Source organism: Canis lupus, chromosome X (genome assembly GCF_011100685.1).
Source record: "Canis lupus familiaris isolate Mischka breed German Shepherd chromosome X, alternate assembly UU_Cfam_GSD_1.0, whole genome shotgun sequence".
Taxonomy (NCBI): domain Eukaryota; kingdom Metazoa; phylum Chordata; class Mammalia; order Carnivora; family Canidae; genus Canis; species Canis lupus.
Window position 1 is genome coordinate 84,153,124 of NC_049260.1, and position 25,613 is coordinate 84,178,736.

Genomic DNA, 25,613 nt, shown 5'->3' on the forward strand with positions numbered 1-25,613 from the left:
ATCTAGCACTGCCCCAAATTCAAAATCAGTCCAGCTAAACACACTAGATATTCAAGTCTGCTGTTTGAAAAAATTTGGAAGTCATAAATTTACAACCTCTCTGTCCTCATCACTCCACCACCCCAAACTGGAAGACTAGTAGAACCAGTAAACGTTCTAGATAATGCAAAGTGGAAAACACTGCTAGAATTTAAGTGGTAAAAATTATTTAATACAGTTGCTACAAAGTCTTCAGATATTCAAGACTGCTGTCTTCAAAAATGACAAAGCTCCAAAGACAAATTATGTTGATCAAGGAGAAGAGAAGGATATTTCTAGATATATCCTTTAGTTTTGGGGTGGGGGAGATAAGAGGTAAAAAATATTCAAATAAATCTAACAACAATTTTAAGAAGAAGACAGCACCAGTGACCCTGCTGCTTGCTGCAAATTAATTAAGTTAGTAAAGGGTTAACAAATGGTTACTATGGGATGGTGAATAATTACACTCTTCATGGAAATGAAAGAAAGCTTCAAGACTAAAATGCTCCTCTTCTGTAAAAACTGACCTGAATTTCTCTAGACTGAACTGAAATAAACACAGCAAAAGTTCTAAGAATAGTCAATGGAGACAGGAACCAGGACCCTTTGGACCCACACCCAATTTTTTACTTTAAAATAGGACTTGCTTGTTCTCTTACCATCGCCAAAACGGAAAACCACTGACTTTTTTTTTTTTTTGCCTTGATTGTGCTCTACACTATGGAAGCCACTGCCCAAGTAACATGCCTATTGTTTGAAGCCTGTGAAAGTGAAATTGGCCTCTAAATGGTTCAACCCTGTATAAACAAAATCACCTCTCCTTCCCTTGATGAGAGTATTCACCTTTGTTAACAAAGATTTCAAACATATTGAGAGTGACCACAGGCCTTTGTGTGGTCTGTCCTAAGAACCACTGGATTCCATTTGGCCTCCTACCCTATTATGTGGAAGGGGTCCATGATCACAGACATAGGCCAAACTGTCTCTTCTTCAAAAGCTTGGACTTAAACATATTCACTACCACTATTTTAACATCTGGTATTTCTTTACCTCACTGTAGTATGTAATTCAAATTACAGATTATTCATGTTTCAAGTCTATGACATGAGGGAGAGCTCATTTACTTATAAAAAAAAGAAAGGAAAAAAACCTAAACTGACTACACAGAGAACACTGTTAATGAGCACTGTGCCAGTGTTGTTTTTTATTTCCTGAGTACGTTGGCACAACGTTCATGGTTATGTGGCTAGATCCTGTCAGAGATCAGTCTAACAGGAAAGAATTTTCTTGTATTCTGAAACATATTCTGGGGAAAAAAAGAAGAGAGGAAATGAAATGAAATGAAATGAAATGAAATGAAATGAAATGAAATGAAATGAAATGAAATGAAATGAAATGAAATGAAATGAAATGAAATAAATGAAATGAAATGAAATGAAATGAAATGAAATGAAATGAAAATTTTATAGTGATCCCTGAAAAAGAAGTTTGGGGTTTGAAACTTACCTCTTCATTTAATTAAAGACAAATCAGCAGGGAAAAGACTAAGAATTTGCTCCTTCTTCTTCAAAGGGTAATTGTTGTTCAGCATAAAATTAAAATATGCTGCTTTATTGTAATCGGGAAACCATTTTAGAATTTTGTTTCTAAATAATACTATGAAACCTTTACAGATTTTGCTTATATAGTTTGTGTTTTAGAGTGGTAGCATTCTTGAGTAGGGCCTGTTAAGAACTCCAAGGAACATAGCCATTAGACTAATTGATGTTGAAGCTAATTTAATAAATAACATCATTCAATAATTAGTACACAATTCTCCTAGAATTATAATTCCTAGTACCTACCTTATATGAGTTACATTTGTAACATCCAAACAAAATTCCTTCATTAATTTAAGGAGAAAAAAAGTGGCTTAATGCCATTTAATTCCATAATAATTAGGGTAGTTTATTTTTTAAATTACATAATCTTTGTTGGTACTCAACTCTCTTAACTTCATGTCTGAGACACTGGTTTAGAAGAAAGAAAAAAGAACATGGAACATAGAAGGCACTCAGGCAAAGGGTGATATAACCAATTTAATCTAACTGATTTATGCTGAATGTCTATAGATAATGAAAGCACTTTGTCTACACAGCAGACTCCTGCTTGTGTTATTTCCCAGTCTCTTGTCCAGGCTTCATGACATTCATGACATTAAAGGAGCTGCTGAGGCATAATTAACTGGACAAAAGGGAAATTTTACCAAGAAAGAGGCAATTCACAGACCATTAATAGTTTAAAATTGTCAACTGGCAGACCTTCATTTCCCAGTGCTTGAATTATAGCAACAGTCTCCTCACGGGGTCCCCTTTCTTGCTACAATCTCTCCAACTTTAATATACCTTTGATTGGTATCTACTGACTACCGTATAATGCTCATTTTGACCTCTGTATCTTTAAGCTGTTTCCCTGTTTAGAATGCTTTATTCCTCTGCAAAAGGTCTACCCTGAATCCTACTTTGTCTGTGGAGCCCTCCTGTATAATCCCAGCCCACATTAGTTTTTGTCCAAACTCTCACAGGCCTCATTGTCTCCATCAATTATTTAGCCATTAAATCATGTGATTACATTACTCATTTCATGAATCTTGTCTTCTCAATATGACTGCAAGCTTTTTAAGGGCAGGAAGCATGGCTTACACCTATTACAGACCTCTCACCCCCAACCACTATATTACTTGTTGAACTGAAATGTTAGAATTTACAATATGAAGAGCAGTTAGTACTGCTAGTACTAACTGTTAGTACTGTTAGTACATGATAGGTTTTGATATAAGATACACTGTCTTAAGATAATGCTGGCAAACAGATCTTGAAGTTTAAACAAATATTCACTTTAAAATATCTACAAAGGGATAATCATAGTGGAAATTCTACTTTCTTCTCTAAAATTATCTCTAAATGAAAGAAGTTAGAAACTGCTCCAAAATCCAAATTAATACACCACAATTCAGTGACAATATTAAAAGATATCTGTACCTCTCCTAATGATAAAGAATCTCATACAGGTTGTGCAATGAGGTAAATAAACAGTTTTAAAGACCCATGACTTGACCATATCTATTATTTCACAGATTCCACTACCACACTGAGTATATGTGCTCCCAAAGTGAGTACTCCACTAACCACCTTTAGATATGAGCTTTTCATTAAAGCAAATAAGCAATTCCAAGAAGTGCTCAACTAAAGTGGTTTATATATACACATACGGACTTAAAAGGCCTTACTTATAATTGCCCATTAGGTAAGGTGTTTTCCAATTTTCCATCTCTCTAGGAAACACATTTCCTCGGAAGTATCAGGTTCAACAGTCAAAACAAATGTTCTACCTTTAATTCCTTCATTGTTCTACCATTAAAAGTGGGTAAGCAAGGGTAAAGTTCCCAACAAAGACGTTTCCTTATATTATTAGCAAATTCATTAGAAAGCCCTAAAAGACAGAGGATGAGAATAACAACTTAAAAGGAAAGCTAGAAAATCCAGTTCTTTTCAAATACAGGTAGGCAGTATTAAGTATACTAATAAAGTAAATGATAAATGCTATATCAAATACTGACATGCTACTAGTTTGAAACATTTTTAATGGTGATTTCTGACTCAGATGCCTTTAATCTAGTTTACTTATAGTTTTCAGTAAGTTTGGACAAATAGATACTTCAAAGCCTAAATTAAGCTCTCTTGTAAATAAGCTCTGTGCAGCTTTAATGTATGTTTGTAAAGATTTTTTTAAAGATTCCCAAAATTATTATGAAACATTAGTTGCTTTAGATAGAGCTACTATCATATACCTTGAAAAACTAAGCTAAACCTGGTGCTGACAGTTATCAGTATTGTGCTAGACACTTAAAATTTTGGAAAAAGGGGTGCCTGGGTGGCACAGTCAGTGAAGTGTCTGACTCCTGATTTCGACTCAGGTCATGACCTCAGGGTTGTGAGACTGAGCTCCACACATCTGAAGAGAATGCTTTAGATTCTCTCCCTGTGCCCCTCCATCTCTGCTCTCTCTAAAAAAAAAATGCTGTGTTTTTTTTTTACCACTGAATAAATACATTAATCAATTAATTTTCTAAAAGCAGCATACATCTGTACAATTGAAGAGAAACTGACTAAAAATGGCTGACAGTCCAGTTATCTGTGAGAACATAACTTACAAATTAGATTGACCATAATAGGTCTTGTTGAGACACACTGGAGAAAAGCTACAGAAGACATGAGTATGATCAATAAAATGCCTTCCTATGACTGCATTCTGCAGTCAGAAATTATTGTGGGGTCTATCCTTTAACATTACCTGTTCCATAATCTCTATTATGGAGTATGGCTGTGAGCAAGCTGTATAAATGAAACCTTGGGCACCTGGGTGGCTCAGTGGTTGAGCATTTGCCTTCAGCTCAGGGTGTGATCCCCGGGTCCTGGAACCTGCATCAGGTTCCCTGCAGGGAGTCTGCTTCTCCCTCTACCTATGTCTCTGCCTCTCTCTGTGTGTCTCTCATGAATAAATAAATCTTTAAAAATAAATACATAAAAAATAAACAAAACCTCCTACATCTATTACTATCTCAATAAACACACCTGAAAATGAGATACATCTGAGTACTTGAGGATTTATAACTATGTTTACAAACAAGTCAAGAAACAAAGAAAGGATAATGATCAGAGAGTTGGTTACATTTATCTGTTTGGGGTATACTTAAGCTACTTGTCCCATGGCCCCCAAACTTGCCCAGAGGCCTTATTCTCATTCCAACATGGTCTCTTGGAAGAACAAAAGGGATGCATAGGCAAGTCTTCTTGTATAGCTAAACTTTATGCTGTGCATCTGTTTCTGAGAGGAATAATATATACTTTTTTAAACAAGACTGCCATGGCCACTTGTAAAGGAGGGATACTCAGGTTTCTGCACTGTAAAATATGCCTACTCCAGACCAGGCACTCAGTCTCCTTTTTCTGACCTGAATCCAGGCTTCACCTCATTTGACTACCATCACATTCTTCTCCCTCCCTGGCTCTCATGTGCCTTCTATTCCTGCCTCAGCCCTAGGTGACTGTTTCTTCACAGAGCTAATGCTTTCACAGTATGAAAGAGTGGATCCTGCAAAACAATTCCCCACACAAGGCAATGATTAGAGGACTTTGTGGAGTAAAACACACCACAAACCACACATCATCTCATTAGTGTCAGAAAAATAGAAGCTGTATCATTCCCATTTGTTCTTATGAGGATTTTTTTTGAATTGACAAGAGTGTGGGGTATATGGACCCATGAACTGAACAAACAATTTTAATCACTGACTACCTGGCACCTAGTCCTAACATCAAAGAGTTATTCCACAAAATCACCTGGCTATGCCGGCGGCAAGTTTTTGGGTTGTAGTGCCAAAGTGTGGAGAGTTGTTTGTTTTAATCATGGGAAACTTCATAAAATGCATTGAGGGCAATACTCTAACACAGAAAAAGGCCAGAAGACTTCATGACACTTTCCTTTAGTGAATAAATCACCAGCACCATCTTCCACTTAACAAATAATAATGTGAGAAGGATGTAAAAAAGCACCCATCATCTACACACTTACCTCACTGTTGTTCAAAATCAGGATACAAAAGGTATTTTCCCTTACTACAATGAGGTGTGTACTGAGGCCCAAGTTTCACCAGCTATATATGACTTATTTGCACACCAGGCCACCTATGCCTGTATGGTTGCTAGGCTACATAAGCAATAACAATGTCACAGAGAAGCAGCACACTAGTGTAACTAGCACACAAGCATCTCTTTGAGAGGCCATCACAGTGCTGTGGGACCTGGAGGCTGACAGCACAAAAACCATTTTTTCATAGATTCTATTCTATGAGAATGACTCAAAGACCCACTAATGCCTGAAGCAAAGCAAAGAATTTGGTGTTAATACCTTGCAGCAATCCAAAGTCTCACTATAAGACATGTTTACTAGAATTGTGTGTTATATGCTTACAGAAAGTATACAGAATGGCAAGGCAATCTACACAGGCTGTTAATCTCACTACTTTCCATTACTAGAGAGCTGGTCAGCATCTTCTGGCAGGATATTGCATAATACAGTCAACTGTGCTCTCCCAGCATTGCATGTGGCTTTGGGTCACAATGTGGATTATCTGTAAAATGAAACAGATAGGGGAAAGGCAAGAATCATCAAGACTATCACAGACCTTATTTAAAAAAAAACAACTAATATTAGTAGGCCTGGACTCAAGTAGAACATTTCATATTTGCCCATCCACTGAACATTGCAATGATCATAAAGCAATATGGCTGATCCTGTCCATTGATAGCATCTACCCTTCCTTGTGAGCCAAGCTGCAAAGTAGATCCAGCCTGATTTCTTACTTTCTAAGCCTGAGGACAAAGGCAATACTTCCAGTCCTTCAGAAATTTCCTTTAATCCACAGTCTGAAACTACAAATTCTTGATGGCCCTCCGTGAGGTTCTATTTTGCTGAACACTGTGCTATGACATACGCTACAGAAATATGAGAATTGCTGACTGCTTTACAAATCAATGATATATAATATATATAACATATAAAGTTACCTTAGGGAGACCAACATATTGTCAGGTATTTTTACTAGCAACACAAAGCTGAAAACTACCACTGATCTCTACCCATCCACACATTCAAAGTCAAAACTGAGGTGGAGGTGGCTGGAGAGATCCAAGAGACTGACCAAATCGTCACAACAGCTCTGTCACTGCTCTGTGGTTCTGTTAATTAAAACAGAAATGACGTTTGATAACTGCTGACACTTGAAAAACACATAATAAGAAATCCAACTGCACCTGACCAACTATGTGTTCCTTCCCATTCCTTCATATCCATGCTTTTTAGTGGCACCACCATCCTCCTGGTTCCTCAGGCTTGTAAACTCTGAATTACATTCAAAGCCTCTCCCCAACTTCACTTTCCCTAGCAATGGGAATTTGGTCAATCTTTTTTTTCTGCAATGCCTCTTTACTTACATGCAATCGGCTAATTTCAGGTCCTCCCCCAAAAGCTATCTCATCTATCTTTATATTTGATCCGAACTCTATAAACCAACGTGTCTTCTCCTTTCTCTCAAATTAGATACAGTTGGGAATAGATGAAGAGGGGAAAGGGAAGGTTCTTACACTTCTGATCAAATTTCATAGCCATTCCAACTGAGCTGTTGAACAAACTTTTCCTGAGCACAAGAATAGCTAGGCACAGAGCCAAGAAAAGAAGAGGCAAGGATGGCAGCCAAGGAACAGGTGAGCTGCAAGCTTTCCACTCCTACACAAAACCTGGCCTTGGAGTGCGAGTCCCTCCGTATGTTGATAATTTCTTCCACTTCTTGATTTTGCAACATTCCTATATTCATTAACTCTGCCCTTCAGGTGCCTCTCCTACTTTTCCAATGTCAGTCTTCCTAGTACCCTAGGAACCTCAAGCCTAGCTGGTTTCCCTTACCATGAGATTATTCTCCTTCAAAGTCATCTTACGTCCTGGAAGAGTCTTCTGCCAATACTGTTCTCTTCCTCACACAGGAAACTATATATAATCAGATCCAGTATCTCTTACCCAGCCTTCCCAGAAGGTTCCCAAGAGAAAAAGCTACTTATAATTTCCTTTAAGTTTTCTGATCTTTGAGACCAGAGAAAGGGGAGTGGTATGGAGAATGCTGGGGGTGAAAGTTGCTGGCTGAAGACAGCTGCTGGGAATCCCCAAGTGCTATGGCAAGGGGTGTGGTGGTGAGCAATGAGTTCAACACCAGGAAGACTTCAAGATCTACTGGTCATACCAGACTCTTCACCAATAATTTCTGTACCTTTGCCATTTCATAATTGGCTCAAAAGCCATCCTCTTCCTAAAAGCCTTTTACCTAACCACTCCTTTATTCCATGGCATCACCACACTGACATGCTGTTTTCTACTTTTTAACTTCATCTACAATCACATATATAGTGCATTGTCAGCATTTTAAGGGACTTTGATGTTTGTGTCATACCTTGAACAAGACCGCAAGCTCTGTGAGGATAGAACGACTTCTTTGGTTTCCCACCATGGAACTCAGCATAATGTATATGCTAAAAGGAATAATGGGTTTTTTTTCCCCCAGTGACATATAATTTCCACCCAGCTCTTCAAAACTCACATTTTTAAGGTTGAGCAGGTTTGAAAGTATGATACATTAAGAACTGTAGAAAATACACCCACACTAGATAGAAAAGATGCCACTTATCGTTGGACCAAACATAAAATATGCTCCACCCAACCAACTGCACTATTACACCATACTTCTTCCTTCAGGCTCTTTTATTTCTACTACATAAACTTGTGGCTCGTTTCTGCTCTTAGCAGCACTGTAACTATAGAAGCTCAACTCTAAATAAGTTTACTGTTGGGGAATCTGCTCTTTCCACCTATACAACCACTGGCTTCCCACACCGTCTCCAGTGTCCTGTGAGCAACTGCCCAATTACTGATTGCAGAAAGACAGCTTACACATTGAAGGTCCATTCTTGGCAGACCCTGGCTTTTACTGCTGGTCCTTACTAAGCTTAATTGATTCAGAACAGTATCAAAAAGAGACATTATTACACAAGTTCGGGGTGGGGGGAAGACTATTGAACAGAATTTAAATGTAAAAGCCCTGGTCATTGTGCTGTTTTAAAACAGGCAAGCATGTGTGACATTGAGAGAACAGAATAACGCCTATTGAAATAGGGAACTTTGACCATCTTATTGCAAGGTTTTAGTGTTTCACACATATACATTCTCAGAAAGTAAGATGGTCTATAAATGGGAAACATAACTGACTTCAAAATTATAATCCTTTGCGGTAATAAGTTGTAGTGTTTTAACACAAATACAATCGCAAAAAGTGTACAGTTTTCTAAAGACAACAATATGAATGCTAATATTTCTCTGAGAAACACAGGAAAAAAAAAACCTACTTATGCATATGGGCTAACAGAGTATTTTCACTTGCTCAGTAGTGGTCTTTCTTCTCATTGGACTGAGAGATCCCCCAGCAAAGATTCCTTCTTGGTTGCCTCTCGCTAACTGGGACCTGAATGCAGCTCAAATACAATTCATAAGCAAGCAAAATTATGAGCTAGGTTATCATTCTCTTTGGCCATATGGGGGAGAAGGTAAAATAAGCATTGAATTTTTCTTTTTAACTAAATATACTTTGTCCTATATACACCTTTATGCATGAATACAAAAATAATTTTGTAATTTATATTCCTACATCCTTCCATTTCAGTCACTGGCTGTATTTACAGCATAAATGACAACTGGGGGTGTGCCTTCTTTCTTTTCTCTCAGTAAAGACAGGACACCAGACTGCCTTCAAATGGAAATCAACATTGTTGAAAAACAATCCATGTAATACCTTCAAAAATGCTCAACAATTTTCCAGACAATATGTGTTGGGGTTTTTTCTTGAAGAAGAAGAAAAACTATACATTATGACCACTATGCTAGCATGGGTGAGGAACTCTGTAGTGGCATAATAGCATCATCTGCAATAGACAGATAAACCTTTGAACTATTCTGATCAGTCTTCATTTAAAAAAAGATAGAATTCAAATATAATAGCTTGTGTTTAAATGCTGTATTAATATCACTTTGACCCAACCTTCATTCTCAAATCACCTTTTTAACTAACACGTCATAGGACTGCTACCATTCTGGTGAAACAAAGTGCCTGCTTCGTCTTTCAAAAACAACCCAATTCCTCCCAAGCATGCTGGGAAACAGTAATTTGACTACTGTGACAAGACAAGAAAAGAGTTAACTGTTCAAACACCTGACTGGAGTCTCTCAAGAACTGCATATCCAGGAGTGGATTTTTTAAATTATATTTTATTCATTGCAATGGAAAACCATATTATTGATGTTAATAGTAAAGTATCTTTTATGTGCCATGGTCTATACAAAATGTAGTAGTGCATTAACTTCAAAGGTGGTAAGAAGATTAAAACAAATAGTTCATGGGACATGACATGCAATACAGCATTAAAGATATAAGACTGAACAATCCCAGTGCCTTGGCAGGATCCTTTTATACTTCTTTGTTAATGAGGGAAATTTTAAAATCCAATCCAGCAAGCGTAAGTGTAAGGAAAAGCTTTTAAAATCTTATCACAACGTGTTATTTAGTGAGCTAATCATCAAAGCATTTTTTATGGCAACAGAAGGGAGTTTTACTTATCAAAATCAATACAACTAACTTTAAGAGACCATATTATGCTGCTTTTAACTCCTAAAATATGCCCCTTGTGTTTAACATTTCTGAAAAAAAGACCTAAAATCATAACACCCATTTCCAAGAGTCGCCCCTCCCCCCACCTCAGACTGAAACCATCCCAAGAACCTGGGACTCTTACTAGGATCTTGGCACCATTCAATCTCCCCGGTGCTAAGTTAGAAAGAACATGACAAAGCCTGGTGACATGGAAACAGGAAGTTCTCCACTGGAAACTGGCAGGGAAAACTGCCATTCCCTTACAGTTACCGGATGACTTTACTGAGGTCCTCACTTCTCTCTCTAACCCAGGAGGGGTCTCAACGTGTGGTCCTGGGAACTGTGGCAGCATCACCAGGGAGCTTGTTAGAAATGCAAATTCACGGCCCCACCCCAGACCGACTGAATCAGAAACTCTGGGAATGGGGCCCAGCAATTTGTGTTTTAACAAGCACTCCAGGAGATTATGATGTACTCTAAAGTTGGAGAACCACTCCTCTTCAAACTTTAATGTGCAGAAGAATCACCTGGGGAGCTTGTTAAAATGCAGATTCGAATTCAACAGGTCTGAGGGGCGACCTGAGAGCCTCCATTTCACAGCAGCTCCTAGGTCAGGTCTTCTGCAGACCACACTGCGAGGGTTTCCCAACCCGGTTGTTTACCAAAATTACCCAGGGTGCTTATAAAATATGGGTTCCCAGACACCACCCCAGATCAAATTAATCTGAGTCTCCGGAGAAAGGGCTAGCAGAATACTGCACGACCAGCGGTTCTCTGCCTCAGCTGCACGTTGAAAATCACCTGAGGAGCTTTTAATAATCCTGATGTCCAGGCCCCATCCAAGACCAATTAAATGGGAATATCTGGGTTGTAACCCAGGTCTCCACATTTTTAGTAATTCCCCAGTGGTTCCAATGTGCGGCCCAAGTTGAGAACCGCTGCACTAGTGTCTAACTGCCTCCACACCTGGCACAGTGGATCCCTTTATAGTAGCAAATGTTTTCTTGTAACATAGCTATCTGGGTTCCCACATATTAATCCAAGAGCTCTGATTTTGAATAGTAAAATGCATCTCGGTCATTTTTAAAATGTCTTAAACCTTATTTCTGTAGGCACATGTGCCTATACAACTGAGACCAAGGATTTAGTAATGCAGTCCTAACTTTTAACACAAATATTAGGGGTCTTCCATTAAACAAGTTTTCACTGTCCTCCCAAGCTGTAGCTACTGCTACCTCTGTGCAACGAGGTAGGTATTCCAACAAACAGCAGCCAACAGTAAAGAATTTGTATCCACACATCCTGTTCATATATTGAAATCCTCTCCCCAAACCTGAAACAGATAGAGGAAATTTCTAATAACCATTCAAAATGGAAGAGTGACTGATCAATCTAGAACTTTTGACCCTGTAAAAGGCAGATTTCACTAGTTACAGACATTTTGACAGAAAAGGTTCTGGGAAGGGATGAAAGTGATGTGCTTTTTACACAGGAGGATCTGAACTCTTGAAAGCATGTCTTCTGGTGTCGGGGTGGAGGGGAGGGGGCAGAGACAAGACCTGAAACACTGCCACTCATGACATGACACTAATAACTCAGGGGAAAAAAAAAGAAATATGTCTATTTATGGCTTATGTTCTCCAGCACAAAGCCACTAATAAGTACACAAAGCTATTAAATATGTAGTATGTAAAACAGAAAATGTGTGGTGGTTACTAAGGCACTGTCAAGTGATTACAGTTATTTTACTCCCGTGATCAAACACTGCTTTTAAGACATTTTCTTGAATTTTCCACAGTACACCTCAAAAAAGACTTTAAAATAAATGAAGAGAAGATGCAGTCCTCTTTCCACTTAAGTAAACATGCGTTCTCCCCTTGGTCATGTTGGGTGTCTCTTCTAAGTTGTTCTGTTGAACACATGACATATTCAAGGCCTGCTAAATGATAATGGTTATTCTTCCATCATCATTTCAACATATCCCTAGTGGTCAAAAATGTGTCTTATTTGGTCTGTTTAATTCCCCGAAAAGAAATCCAGTGGGTGGAGTATTCGAAGTCAAGCAATACCTAAACACATGTGCAAAAAAAAATAAAAAATAAAAAATAAAAAAACCAAAAAAATAAATAAATAAACACATGTGCAAAGTAGCCACTGTTAAGATGACATTTTCAAAAGCATTTTCTGTATGAACTGGTCAAGCTCACTTTCCTTTTAAACTTCTTGTTATACTCATTCAGTTAACCCAAACTCCCTTTAAAATGTGTGAAAATAGCACCTCCTGAAAGTGTGTTCTCATATGCTTTGGAGCAATGGAGCGTGAATAGTAAAATCGCCTTTGCCAAACTCATGTAACTGAACAGGAGTGAATTTTTGCAGTCCCATGACTTTGCAGAGCCAACCTATGTATCATCCCACAACTGGCTTTAATATATCATAGACATCCAAGAGAAGGCAGAAAAGTCACAAATAAGTGAATCAAGCCAATAAATATTTCATAGATTTTTTTTACATAGACTTTTTTAAATGAATCTGACATCTTAACCAAAAAACAAATTGGCTAAGCAAAGGTGTGAGTTTAGGATTTAAGCTCCTACAATTAAAACTATGAAATTTATAGACAGTTAATTTATTGGGCAAAGTGTCAGTCTGGATGCTCTTTCATGCATTTTTTATGAATAAGTGCCCAAAGATGAACCAAGTCTGAACGAAAATGCACAGATCACAGAAGAGTGGCAAAAATACAAAATTAAATACATTTAAAGTATTAAAGCCAAAGAAAACAAACAATACAAATTTACAATTTCCAGGACACTTTATTGCAATCTCCACTTTACATATTAATTTAATATTTTTAGTCTAGGCAGAAGTGTTTATACTTATTTAGTAGTAGTCTAATCACCTAATCTCACAAGATGAAAAGAAGCAGTTTAAAAAGAACATCAATTCAGGTATTTATGATATGGGGACAAGGGGCACTCGTCTTAGCAAGGAAAATGGTTGATGGTTCTCAGCATGTTTCACTGAAATTTTTCTCCATTATTTTTGTTGTTGTTCATGCAATGTACTCATAATAAAAACAATTGCCCTCTTTGTCATTCTGCCCTTCCTTGGGCTTTACATTCTGTCTAGCATTTAACTCAAAAAGTCAGTTTACACTCAGTTTACACATTAAAAAAAAAAAAACCATATGCCCCATCTCCCACACATCCAAATGGACAGGGATTAGAATTAACCTGCTTTTAGCTGTAACAGTGCTATTTTAAACAATTTCAACCACACACTTGAAGGGTAAAATAACTAAAAGTACAAGCCAAAAGAAAACATAAAAATTCCTACACACTTACTGTTGGATTAACTATTTCTCAAATCGTCAAGCCTAACATAGATTTCTAGAAAGTGAAATCGACACAAAAGCGAATACACGCTTTATGTACAAACTGACAGTGGCTCTATGGGGACAGCTCTTTTTGAATGAGCTGTTACCCAGACGGTGGAATTAAGGGGTGGGGGGGAAGGTCTCACTCTTCAAATGTGAGAGAACTGGCGGTGCGCTTCACTAGAAACACATTTTAATGGGTATGTTTGGATAAAAATAGGTAGTAATGGGAAAATGTGTGTGGTCTTTTTCTTTTTTCAAAAAACGAAAACAAAAACAAAAACAAAAACCAACCTTCTCCTTCCCCAGGGCAGAAGGAAACCCGAAGGAAAATATGGGTAACCTCATAAGCTCCGGAGCTAAGTTCCATCACTTAGGCAGCACAGAAGTTGGATAGTTGCTATTTTTCTCCCTGCAGTGGGATAGTAACTCTCCCTGCGCAAGGTACGCGGGGCGGGAATACTGGCGGGGCTTTCACGTGGGGTAAATGGAAACCAAAGTGAGGAGAGGTCAACACCTAGAGTAATCCAGTTCCCCAAAAGAAGGGCGGTGGGGACGCGGGGTGGCGAAGGCGAGAAGGGAAGGGTCAAAACTCTTCGAAGTTATCGCAAAGAGAAAGCGAACACTTTTGGGAACCAGAGAGCCATCTCTTGCAAGAGCACTCTGCTCCAAGTGTGGGGTGCTTGTCTCAGAGGGCAGAAAGCGCGGGGTGCCCTTACTTAGGTCGAGTGGCTCCGGGGACTGGGGCAGAGAGAGGGGCAGGGGCAGCCGCCGCCGGGGAGGCGGACTCGTACTTTGCTTCAACTCTGAGCCCCATCCCGAGCGCAAGGGAGAGAGTGGCGGAGGGCACGGTACTCACTAGGGCTCGTTGGTGAACCGGGGGGTCCGGGGCTGCTGGTATCCGTACAGGTGACAGTAGAGCACATCGAAGCAAAAGCAGCACATCTCCGCTGACACCACCATCTTCCGGGAGCCGGGCGATGAGGACGAGGCGGCGGACAAGGAGGGTGAGGAAGAGGTGGCGGCGGCCGGGGTAGAAAGTAGGGTCCCCACTCCACAGCTCGGAGGTGGCGACAGGGAAATCCCCCCGCCGCCGCCGCCGCAGCCCTGGGGGGGAGAGAGGGTACAGCCACTGCCGCTACCTCCTCCAGATAGACCTCCCAGCCCGTTGAGCCGCGTGCCGGCGCCTCCTAGTCCCAGCTCCCCAGCTCGGCACTGGCTCTCTCCGCTGCAGTGGGAGGAGGAGGAGGCGCCACCACCGCCACCCGAGCCAGAGGGGGGCGAACTGGACAGTTTCTGCTTCTTCACCCCGCAGCAACCCGCCGCCATCTTGGAACAGTCTCCCCCACGCAGCGCTTCCGATCCATAAGTGAGGCGAGCTGGCGGCGGGGGCGAGCACGCTGCGGCCCCGGCCGCCGGGGGCGCGCCAGGGGCTCGCGGGGCGCGCGCGCGCTCCACTACCCGGCCGGCCGCCCGGCCACACGGCTGCCGCGCGCGCGCCCTCGGCTCAGCGCGCGCCCCGCGCTTTCGCCGCTAGGCACCTCGCGCCTGTCCCGCGGGACTCGCGCCTCCTGGGAGCCGCAGCCTCCAGCCCCGTGGCCCTCAGAGGATGGATGAAAGACGGGAAGCTCTGTAGAAAGGAAAGACAAGGAAACGAGAACGCGAAAGCGGAGAGTAGGAGCAAAGGAAGGAGGGGGGCACGCCCGGGAAGGAAGAAGGGAAAGGAAAACTAGTTGGGGGAGGGAGAGAAAGAAGAAAGTCCTAAGTTAAGTGTCTGAGTCCCAAAGCACACAGCTCGATGACCCACACTACACAGAGTGTCAGTGACACTTGAGCCGAGTTACGTGAAACCTGAGCCACCGGCCTCAAATACGCTGGTTTCTGAACTGCCGGAGCTGAACAAGCAGGTGCTTGGAGCTCCACACCTGAGACCGCCCCTGTAAAGTGCGTACAAACCAGTCGGGGGAAATGGCCACACTGCGGTCGCTTTAATACCCACCTAAGCACGCACCCGGGGTCTTCCAAGATTATGGTAAAGGGCAATAATCTTTCCTTATTGACAAACATTCAAGCCTGGTTGAATCAATCTATATACTCCTCCCTTGTCCCCCCCCCCGCCCCCCACCTTTCCCTCCCAGCCCCTTGCAAATGTTTTCGAAAGCAAAAAATAAAGTCCTAACCAACACCTCCCTAGTTCAAAGATGTTGGTCGTGCTCTGGAACTTGCTGCGGTGGGTTATTATGTGTGTGTGTGTGTGTGTGTGTGTGTGTGTGTGTGTGCTGGCTTGGGAGCAAAGCAATTAGAAATATATCTGTAGTCAGCACAGATCTTACAGGTAAATAGGGCAGGTAGTATCCTTAGTCACAAATTGAAAGGTTTTGTTCAGGTATAGAATTAGATAGCTCTTAGTATTCATTTAAAAAAATTCTCAATCAAAGAATGCTTGAATGAATGAGGAGGCGTGTGATTGAGTCAGTCCCATTCTGGGCACCTAAGACAAATCAAGTGTTACATTCATAGAAATTAGCCTGTTAGAAAGTGTGAATTATTTGCGTTGTGTCTACACCATACCAAAACGTAGACAAAGGCAGGTGTCTGTAGATTTGGAGACATCAGAGAATTGATTGATTTTTGTCACCTTTGAGCTAAATGTGTGGGATCTTGCAAATAGCTAAAGGCTGTTCATTCCACTCAGGAGAAAAGTTTATTCATACAACAAATATTGAGCCTCTGCACCATCCTATGTGCACGACACTGTACTTATGTCAAAATCCAGGAAGTATACTTCCCACTCTCAAAGAGTTTATGAATTATAATAGCCAGATCCGTGTACACAATCCAACAAATAACTACTATTTATCGAGCACTTCTTGGGTGCCAAGTACTATGACTCGACTTACCCCATCACCCTTCAGAATGATATATTACTTCATTTGATCCTCACAGTAACCCTCTGAGGTTGCTCATTTACAGATGGGGAAATTGAACCTCAGAAGTGACTTGCTCAACATCACCCACATAGTGATAGAGTGAGGATTTAAACGACTGATTTCAACAACCATGCCATTGTGCTATACTGCCTCTCAATGTTACTATGTGATACCAAGGTTAGCAATGGATACAAGATGGTGATGTTAAAACTACAGTGGGTGGGATGGAGGTTAAACAAAAATAAGAACTTCATAATTAGGGAAAGATTGAGAAACACTAAATATTACAAAGTAAAAATGAAAAACCTTAATTTGTTTGCACTGGGTCAAATACAGTATCAGACAATAGGTACTGATTTACTCACCACTCCACTAAAAAGTGAGCACTTCTGGAGTAGAAAACGAGTGCCATTCAATATCGCACGACAGTTTAGCAAAGGAAGCAAAGTAGGATACCATGGATGGCTGCTTCTGCTAAGGGAATTTAGGAAAGCAGAATGTAATCTCCCAATTTAGAATTTGGCCAGGAAACAAGAGTCTAACGCCCCTACTTTTGTGAAAATAGCAAGGAATCTTTAATAAGCACCATAATCATGTCCTTATTTCTGCACTTCATCTAAAAGACACAGCACTATCATGGATATCATGGCAGCCTAAGGGACTGATGCAATGGGAAACCCTAAGACAAGGACATCCCAGCTGAATAACAAAAATAGCTTTTCCCCCAAGGATGTTAAATGCCAATTTCAAACTTCACAAGCATGAAGAAATTAGGCAAACCCAAACCTGACTTTGCAGAAAATACACCATTACCTGACCACCAGGAGTTACTATCTGAAGCGCTCTGTTGTATTGGCTGGCTAAAAGTGGGAGAAAAAACACTCTAACCTTTTTCTCTGTGTTAACTTCTCCTGAGCCTGGCTCATCTCCTGTATCAACCTTAAGCCTCAACATGCTTTGCAAATCCCCTGGCAAGTAGTGGTGGTGGTGGTAATGCCTCCTTTTAGCCTTTGAGGAAATGCCTCTTCTTTCCTCGTTTTCTTACAAAGTCACCAGCATAGAAGTAAATGTATTTCATTCAAACATGAGTGAAATCTACAGATCAGACTCTGTGAAAATGGTGTTGTGGTTACTTTCTTATTTGCTTGTTTGTTTGCTTTTACATCTAAGCAAAGTGCACACTAGATGGAAAAACTGACCTTGCTCAGGCTTCTCTTGACTTGAAGTGTAAAGGTCAAAGTATGATAGAGCACATGTGTTTCTACCCACCACTAACACTGGAGTGAAGTGATAATACCCTCCAGAGGAAACGTTAAGGTATCTTCTGCTTTTTGTAACCAACTGTCAACTGGAAGGTAAAGATTCCATGTTTCTTTTAAATAAAAGTAAATAGGCCATAGTCTCTTTGTCAACAAAGCACATTCAAACTATAAGCACTTCTGCATCTGCCTCTAAATTGCTATTAACTAACCCTTGTCAAATGTTTTGTTATACAACTGTGAAAAACTGCTTGAACAAAGGTTATGCACATTATTTGCTATGTGGTAAAGCTGGAAATTGAATTTAACCCAGTAGTTACTGATTATTTTATCATTACCTCAATGTATCCACATGTTTACAAATATAGTTATTTTTTATTTCAGAAAAAAAAGAGAATTGTTGTAATTCAATCAGATAGTGAATACATGCTAATATTGCAAAATTATTTTCTTAGGTTTCCAGGGGTGTGAGTGGGACGAAGAATGTGCACATAGTTCAATGAGAAAAAACTTCCATTTATGCCCAAACAAGTGTTATTTTTATCCTCTGTCATCAAACTTTCTCAACTGTCATCCTTGAACAACTGCAAAATGTAATATTATTAGCCACCACTTTGATCTAACCTTGTACACATATAACACATGGTTGTGGTGGTGGAGGTGGTGATTAGGTCCCTTTTATAGTTGAATGAATATGCAAATAAATACCAGGATTCTTTACCTACTTTTCAATTCAGACTGATAAAACACATTTTCTTTTTTTTTTCTATAGATTTTATCTATTTATTTACGACAGACACACAGAGAGAGGCAGGGACATAGGCAGAGGGAGAAGCAGGCTCCCTGCGGTAACCCTGAAGTTGGACTGGATCCCAGGACCCCAGGATCATGACCTGAGCCAAAGGCAGATGCTCAACCACTGAGCCACCTAGGCATCTCACATTTTGTTTTCTTCGTGACAAAACAAATCTTCCCTCCTGGATTCTTTCTTGATCTAATGAACAAAACATTAATAAGCCAAAGGACCAGGATCTACTTTGGACCTTTTTCTACTTGTTTCATTTATATCTTCTATTGTCAACTGGAGTGCAGACTAATTGAATGCTGTCTTGTTAGCTATTTCCTTGAGGCAAAATTGTATAAACTCCTTAATGAGATTTAGATATGCTAATATCTACAACAAACATGGAAGAATTAACAAAACTCACTAGTTGTAGATTGGAAAGGGAAGCTTTATTGGGAGGAGATGATCACAAAGAGTATCCTGTGGCCAGTGGGAGGAGTCAAGTACACCTAAAACAGGAAAGTGTCTACCATAGTTTGGATACTCTCTTGCTTGACTCTTTTTCTCTTTTCGCTCTTCTTTAAAGACTTCATCTCCTCTTCTCTAGGCATATAATGGGGCACAAAAATGTATATACCACAACTGTGCCCCCACTTATAAATTTAATTATAGACATTTAGTTATTTTTTCTATAACTACTCTCATCATGTTCTGGAACTCCTACTCCAGTTGTCGGTGCACTTATAGACAGGTGAGACGTAACATCAAATAAAATATAAAAATATGTTCTGAAATAAAAGTCCCTTCTTTGTAAATATTAGTTTAAAGTTAAAACTCCCCCAGGGCAGTGAGGAGAGGAGGATCTGAACCCCATAACCTTGGCTGGATCCTGGCTGAAGAGTAACTCATTGAGCCCCACTCTAGCCATTGGCTTAAAGGTCCATAATTTACAATTTACTCTCTCACCATGGGCAATGCACAGTGATTGTGGCAGGTACTCAGCCATCTCTTCTTATTTACTTACTGGAACAATTTCACCATCTCCCAGAAAACCCCATGCCAAGATGAGCACTGGGTATTATACTATATGTTGGCAAATCAAACTCCAATAAAGAAATATACAAAAAATAAAAAAATTTAAAAAACCCCTACCAATAAGCACTTTCCATATTCCTTCCACTCCCCCTACCCCTGGAAACCAACAGTCTACTTTCTGTTCTTATAGATTTGCCTATTCTGGACATTTTCTATATCTGTCCTTTTGTGGGCTGCCTCATTTTACTTAGCATACTGTTTTCAAGGTTGTTTCCTTGTCACAGCATCTATCAGTACATCATTCTTCTTTATGGCCAAATAATACTCCACTATGTGGATATACTAGATTTTATTCATTCACCACTTGACTAAATAGTTGTTTCTATTTTTTGGCTATTATGAATAATTCTGCAGTGAACAGTCATGTATGACTTTTTGTGTGGATGTGTGTTTTTGTTTATCTTCTGTATGTATACATACATACAGTTTTTAGTTGAATGAATAATAATAATTCACCATAAGGTGACTCTACATTTAGCCTTTTGAGGAACTGCCAGACTGTTTCCAAACTGGCTGCACTATTTTAAAAGCCCCCTGCAGTATATGAGGCTTACAATTTGTCCAAATCCTTGTCAAGGTGAGTTATCATTTTTAAAGATACATTATTGTAGCCATGCTAGTGGGTATTAAGTGGTATTTCAATGTAGTCTTAAAAAAGACTGTATTTTCAAGTAATCTCTACACCCAATGTGGGGCTCAAACTCATGACCCAAAGATCAAGAGTTGTGTGCCGCACTGACTGAGCCAGCCAAGTGCCCCTCAACGTAGTCTTGGTTTGCATTTCTCTAATGACTAACAATGTTGAATATCTTTTCATATGTTTATGGGCCATTTGTGTATCTTTTTTGGAGAAACATTTTTTAAATCCTTTGCCCATTTTTAAATTGAGTTATTCACCTTATTATTGAGTTATAAGAATTATTTTTATATTTTGGGTATACCAGTCCCTCATTGGACCTGTCATTTTCAAATATTTTCCTCCATTCTGTGGGTTGTCTTTTTCATTTTCTTAACATTGTCCTTTGAAACAAAAAAGTTTTTAATTTTGATGTAATCCAATTTATCATTTTTTCTCGTTCTTTTGATATTATGTATAAGAAACCATTGCCAGATGGTCATGAAGATTTTCACCTGTTACCTTTTAAAAGTTCCAATTTTAGCTCATATATTTTGGTCCTTGATCCATTTTGAGTTAGCTTTTGTATATGTTGTGAGGAAAGGTTCCAAATTTATTCTCTTACATGTGGATATCCGGTCATCCCAGTAACATTTGTTGAAAAGACTCCTTCTCCCCTATTGACCCACCCTATTGAAAGTTTTGGCACCCTCCTCAAAGAATCAATAAAAAATCAATAAAAGGATTTATTTCTGGACCTTCAATTCTACTCTATTGATCCATATGTTTATCCTTGTGCCAACACTACACTGTCTTGATTACTGTAACTTGGTAATACATTTTGAAACTGGGAAGTATGATCCATCTAAATTTGTTTTTCTCTTTCAAGATTGTTTTAGATGTTCTGGGACCCTTGCATTTCCATATTAATTTCAGGATCATCTTGTCAATTTCTGAAAGGTGCCAGCTGGGATTTTGATAGGGGTTGCATTGAATATAGATAAATTTGAGAAATATAAACACCTTATCAATATAAGGCTTCCAGTCCATGAATATAGGATTTACTTCCATTTATTATGTTCTTCTTTAATTTCTTTCAAGAATACTTTATTGTTTTCAGAGTCAATTTTGCACTGTTTTGTTAAATTTATTCCTAAGTATTTTCCTCTTTTGGATGTTACAGTAGATGGAATTGTTTTGTTTATTTAAGTTTTGGATTATTCATGGTATAGAAACACAACTGATTTTTATATTGATCTTGTATCCATCCTACAACCTAGCTGGACTGGTTTATTAGTTCTAACATTTTTTTCTTGGATACTGGATTTTCTATATACAAGATCATGTCTTCTGCAAACAGATGTTTTTCCTTCTTCCTTTCTAATCAGGGTGCTTTCTCCCCTCCTCTTTCTTACCTAATTGCTTTGGCTAAAACCTCCAGTACAATGTCGAAAATAATTGGTGAGAGCAAACATCTCTGTCTCATTCCTGATCTTAAAAGGAAGGCTTTCAGTCTTTCACCATTAAGTACAATGTTAGTTTTGGGTTTTTACAGATACCCTTTGTTAGGTTGAGGAAGTTCCTTTCTATTTACAGTTTGTTGGGTGTCTTTTTGTTCTGAAAGGTTAGATTTGGTCTAAAGCTTTTCTGTGTCTAATGAAAAGATCATGTGTTTTTTGTCCTTTATTCTGTTGATATGGTGTGTTACATTAATTGATTTTTGAATGTTAAACCAACCCCCAATACTGGGATGAATCCTGTTTGATCACAGTGTATAACTCTTTTTTATGTTTCCGGGTCAATCTGTTGGTATTTTGTTGAGGACTTCTTGCATCTATATTCATAATTAATATTGGTCTGAGTTTTACTGTGACATCTTTGGCTTTGGTATCAGGATAATACTGGCCTTATAGAATGAGTCAGGAAGTTTCTTTCTTCTTTTAATTTTTGGATGAGTTTGAGAGGAACTGGTGTTAATTTGTTTTGTTTTGTTTTGTTCCATTGACTCAATCTGATTACTTGCTATATGACTATTAAGATTTTCAATTTCTCTTTGAGTCAGTTTTAGTAGTTTGAGTGTTTCTAGGAATTTTTCCATTTCATTTAGACTTCTAATTTTTGAGATAAAATTTTTCATAATATTCTATTCTAGTCCTTTTTATTTCTATAAGGTCTGTATTGATGTCCTCTTTCATTTCTGATTTTAGTAATTTGAATCTTCTTTTTTTCTTGGTCAGTCTAACAGAAGGCTTGTCAATTTTGCTAGTCTTTTCAAAGAGCCAACTTTTGTTAATTTTCTTTATTTTTAATTCTCTATTTCATTTGTCTCTTCTAATCTTTATTATTTTTTTCTTATGTTTACTGGGCTTAATTTGCTCTTCTTTTCTAGTTTCTTAGAAAATATTCCATGTTTACTTGAGAAGAATTTGTGTTTTACTGTAGTTGGTTGAAATGATCTGTATATGTCTCTTAGGTCCACTTGGTCTACAGTGCTATTCAAATACACTGTTTCCTTATTGATCCTCTGTCTGGATGATCTATCCATGGTTGAGAGAACTACATAAAGGCCCCAACTATTATTATATTACCAGTTTATTTCTCTTTCTTAGATCTGTTAGTTTTCACTTTATATATTTAGGTGCTCTAATATTGGGTGCATAAATAATTACAATTGTATCTTCTTGATGGATTGATCACTTTATCATTATGTAATGACCTTTGTTTCTTATTGCCATTTTTAGTTTAAAGTCTATTTAGAATGGTATAAATATAGCTATCTCTGCTTTTTTTTCTGGTTACTATTTGCTTGAAATGACTTTTTCTATCCCTTCACTCTCTAAGGCTAAAGTGAGTTTCTTGTGGGCAGCATATTGTTAGATCTAGTTTTTTTGTTTTTAAACCATTTGGCCATTCTATGTCTTTTGATTGGAGAATTTGATCCATTTACATTCAATTATTTACCAGTAAGGACTTCAACTGCCACTTTGTTCATTTTTTCTAGTATTGTAGATCCAATGTTCCTTATTTCTTATCCTGCTATCTCTTTTTCATGTTTGGATATATTTTCTCTTCTAGTTTCCTAAGGTTGAAGGGTAGGTTATTGATTTGAGATGTTTCTTCTTTTTATTTTATTTTTATAAAGATTTTATTTATTTATTCATGAGAGACACACACACACAGAGACACAGAGAGAGAGAGAAAGAGAGAGAGAGAGAGGCAGAGACACAGGCAGAGGGAGAAGCAGGCTCCATGCAGGGAGCCCGACGTGGGACTTGATCATGGGTCTCCAAGATCAGGCCCTGGGCTGAAGGTGGCGCTAAACTGCTGAGCCACCCGGGCTGCCCTGTTTCTTCTTTTTAAATAAAGGTCTTACAGCTATACAGTTCCCTCTAAGCACTGCTTTAGCTGTATTGACTAAGTTTTGGTATGTTATGATTTTGCTTTCATTTATCACAAAATATTTTCTAATTTCCCTCGGGTTTTTTTTTTCTTTGCACCATTGGTTATTTGTGAGTATGTTATTTCCACGTATTTGTGAATTTCCCAAATCTCTTTATTTATTTCTAATTTTATTCTTTTGTGCTAGGGAATATACTTTGTATGATTTAGATCATTTTAAATGTTTGAGGCTTGTTTTATGGTCTAGCATATAGTCTATCTTGGAGAATGTTCCATATGCACTTGAAAAGATTGTTTTCTGCAGTCATTGAGTGGAATGCTCTATAGATGTATGTGAGGTTTAGTTGGTGTATAGTGTTGTTCAAGCTTTTTTTTTTTTTTTTACTTATTGAGGTAAAAGTGAATCATGCATAGCCAAAGTAAAGATTTGGGCTTTTATGCAAAGAGCCAAATGAGAAGCCATTGAAGGATTCAATAAGATCAATCTTGCTGCTATTAGAGGAAAACAGAGAGGAGGTAAGGAGGCCAGTCAAGAAACCTCCATAATCCTGGATAGGCCACATTGGACCTAGGTGGTAGCAGTTAAGATGAAATGAAGGGAGGTATTCTACATGAATTTTACAGGTAGAGTCAATAATGCTAATATAGATGTGTTATTGAGGTGAGGTAAAGAAAGGAATTATGAATGATGCTTAGATTTCTTGCTTAAGTAGCTGAATCAGTGGTGGTGACATACTGAGATGGAGAAGATAGGGACAGAGCTGTTGGAGGAGGTATCATGAGTTTGTGGAATAAAAAGTTTAAGATATGTTAGATATCCAAATGGAGATGTCAAATAGATGGTCAAATGTACATGTCACGAGCTCAAATGAGTGTGTTGACTATAGAGAAATAAATTTGAGAATTATCAGCACATAGATGGTAATAAAAGCCCTGTCTGGATGACATGACTTACAGAAGGGATAAAAGGGAAAAAAAGGACCCAGAGTCTAGCCTTGAAGTATCACAGTTTTAGGAGAAATCTGCAAAAGAGACTAAACAAGAGTGATCAGTGAGGTAGGGGAAAACCCGCAGTGTCATTTTCCAATATGCAGAGAAGAAAATGTTTTAAGATGCAGGAAGTTCAAGTAAGATGAGGATAGAGAAGTGTCTAGTCGATTCGGCAATGTGGAGGTTGCCGGAGTAGCTTCCTGAGAATGGGAGGGCCAGAAGCCAGACTTAAGTGGGTTAAAAGGTGAGTAGGAAGATGAGGAACTGCAGATAGTGTACACAGACAACTCTGTTAAAACATTTGGCTCCAAAAAAGAAACAGAAAAATGACAGACTGGCTAGAGAGGAATGTTGGATCCTAGGAGGGCTTTTTCAAAATCATTGATAGTTTTTAGAGCAATTTTAAATAGTTGTCATTATTATCATTGGTAGCAATATTTCTTTGGTGGTCATCATTACACAATTTTCAGTGAGGTACACCTATAAGAAATTCTTAGATAAATTAGCCCAAACACGTTTCTATCTTGAAAAACACAAATACTGAGATCTCGAAGCATCAATTGTTATTCTTTCTGAGTCTCATAAAGAGGGAGATTGATAAGATAGGATGAAGCAGAGAAGAGAGCGGACTGAGCTGGATGGAAATGGTGAGCACGGAGAGAAGACAGGCAATAAAATGCCTGGGTCTTGGTAGCGATTGAAGAGTAAGGAGAAGTCGACAGTTGAAAGGCAAAGAGGAGGGTGCGCATTTTGTAAACCAGCGATAAGGTTGCAGTGAAAATTTTGATGCCGTGATGTTTTCACTTCTTCAGCAGAATTTTGGTCTCCAGAATCACAAAAGGGCCTAATGAT

The 25,613-nt window shown here is 38.8% G+C and overlaps 1 protein-coding gene across 2 annotated transcripts in view; it reads right to left on the reverse strand.

Annotated features, from left to right (window-relative positions):
* AMMECR1 (AMMECR nuclear protein 1) overlaps positions 1 to 25,613 on the reverse strand; it is a 232,220-nt gene that overhangs the window by 100,787 nt on the left and 105,820 nt on the right. The window contains exon 4 of one of the 2 annotated variants that reach the window (XM_038588072.1): positions 14,548 to 14,795. In XM_038588072.1, coding sequence (XP_038444000.1) covers positions 14,548 to 14,651 — 104 coding nt within the window. In that variant the 5' untranslated portion in view covers positions 14,652 to 14,795. Of the gene's footprint in view, positions 1 to 14,547; positions 15,076 to 25,613 lie in introns of those variants that run through there. The other variant, XM_038588071.1, reaches the window with a different exon arrangement.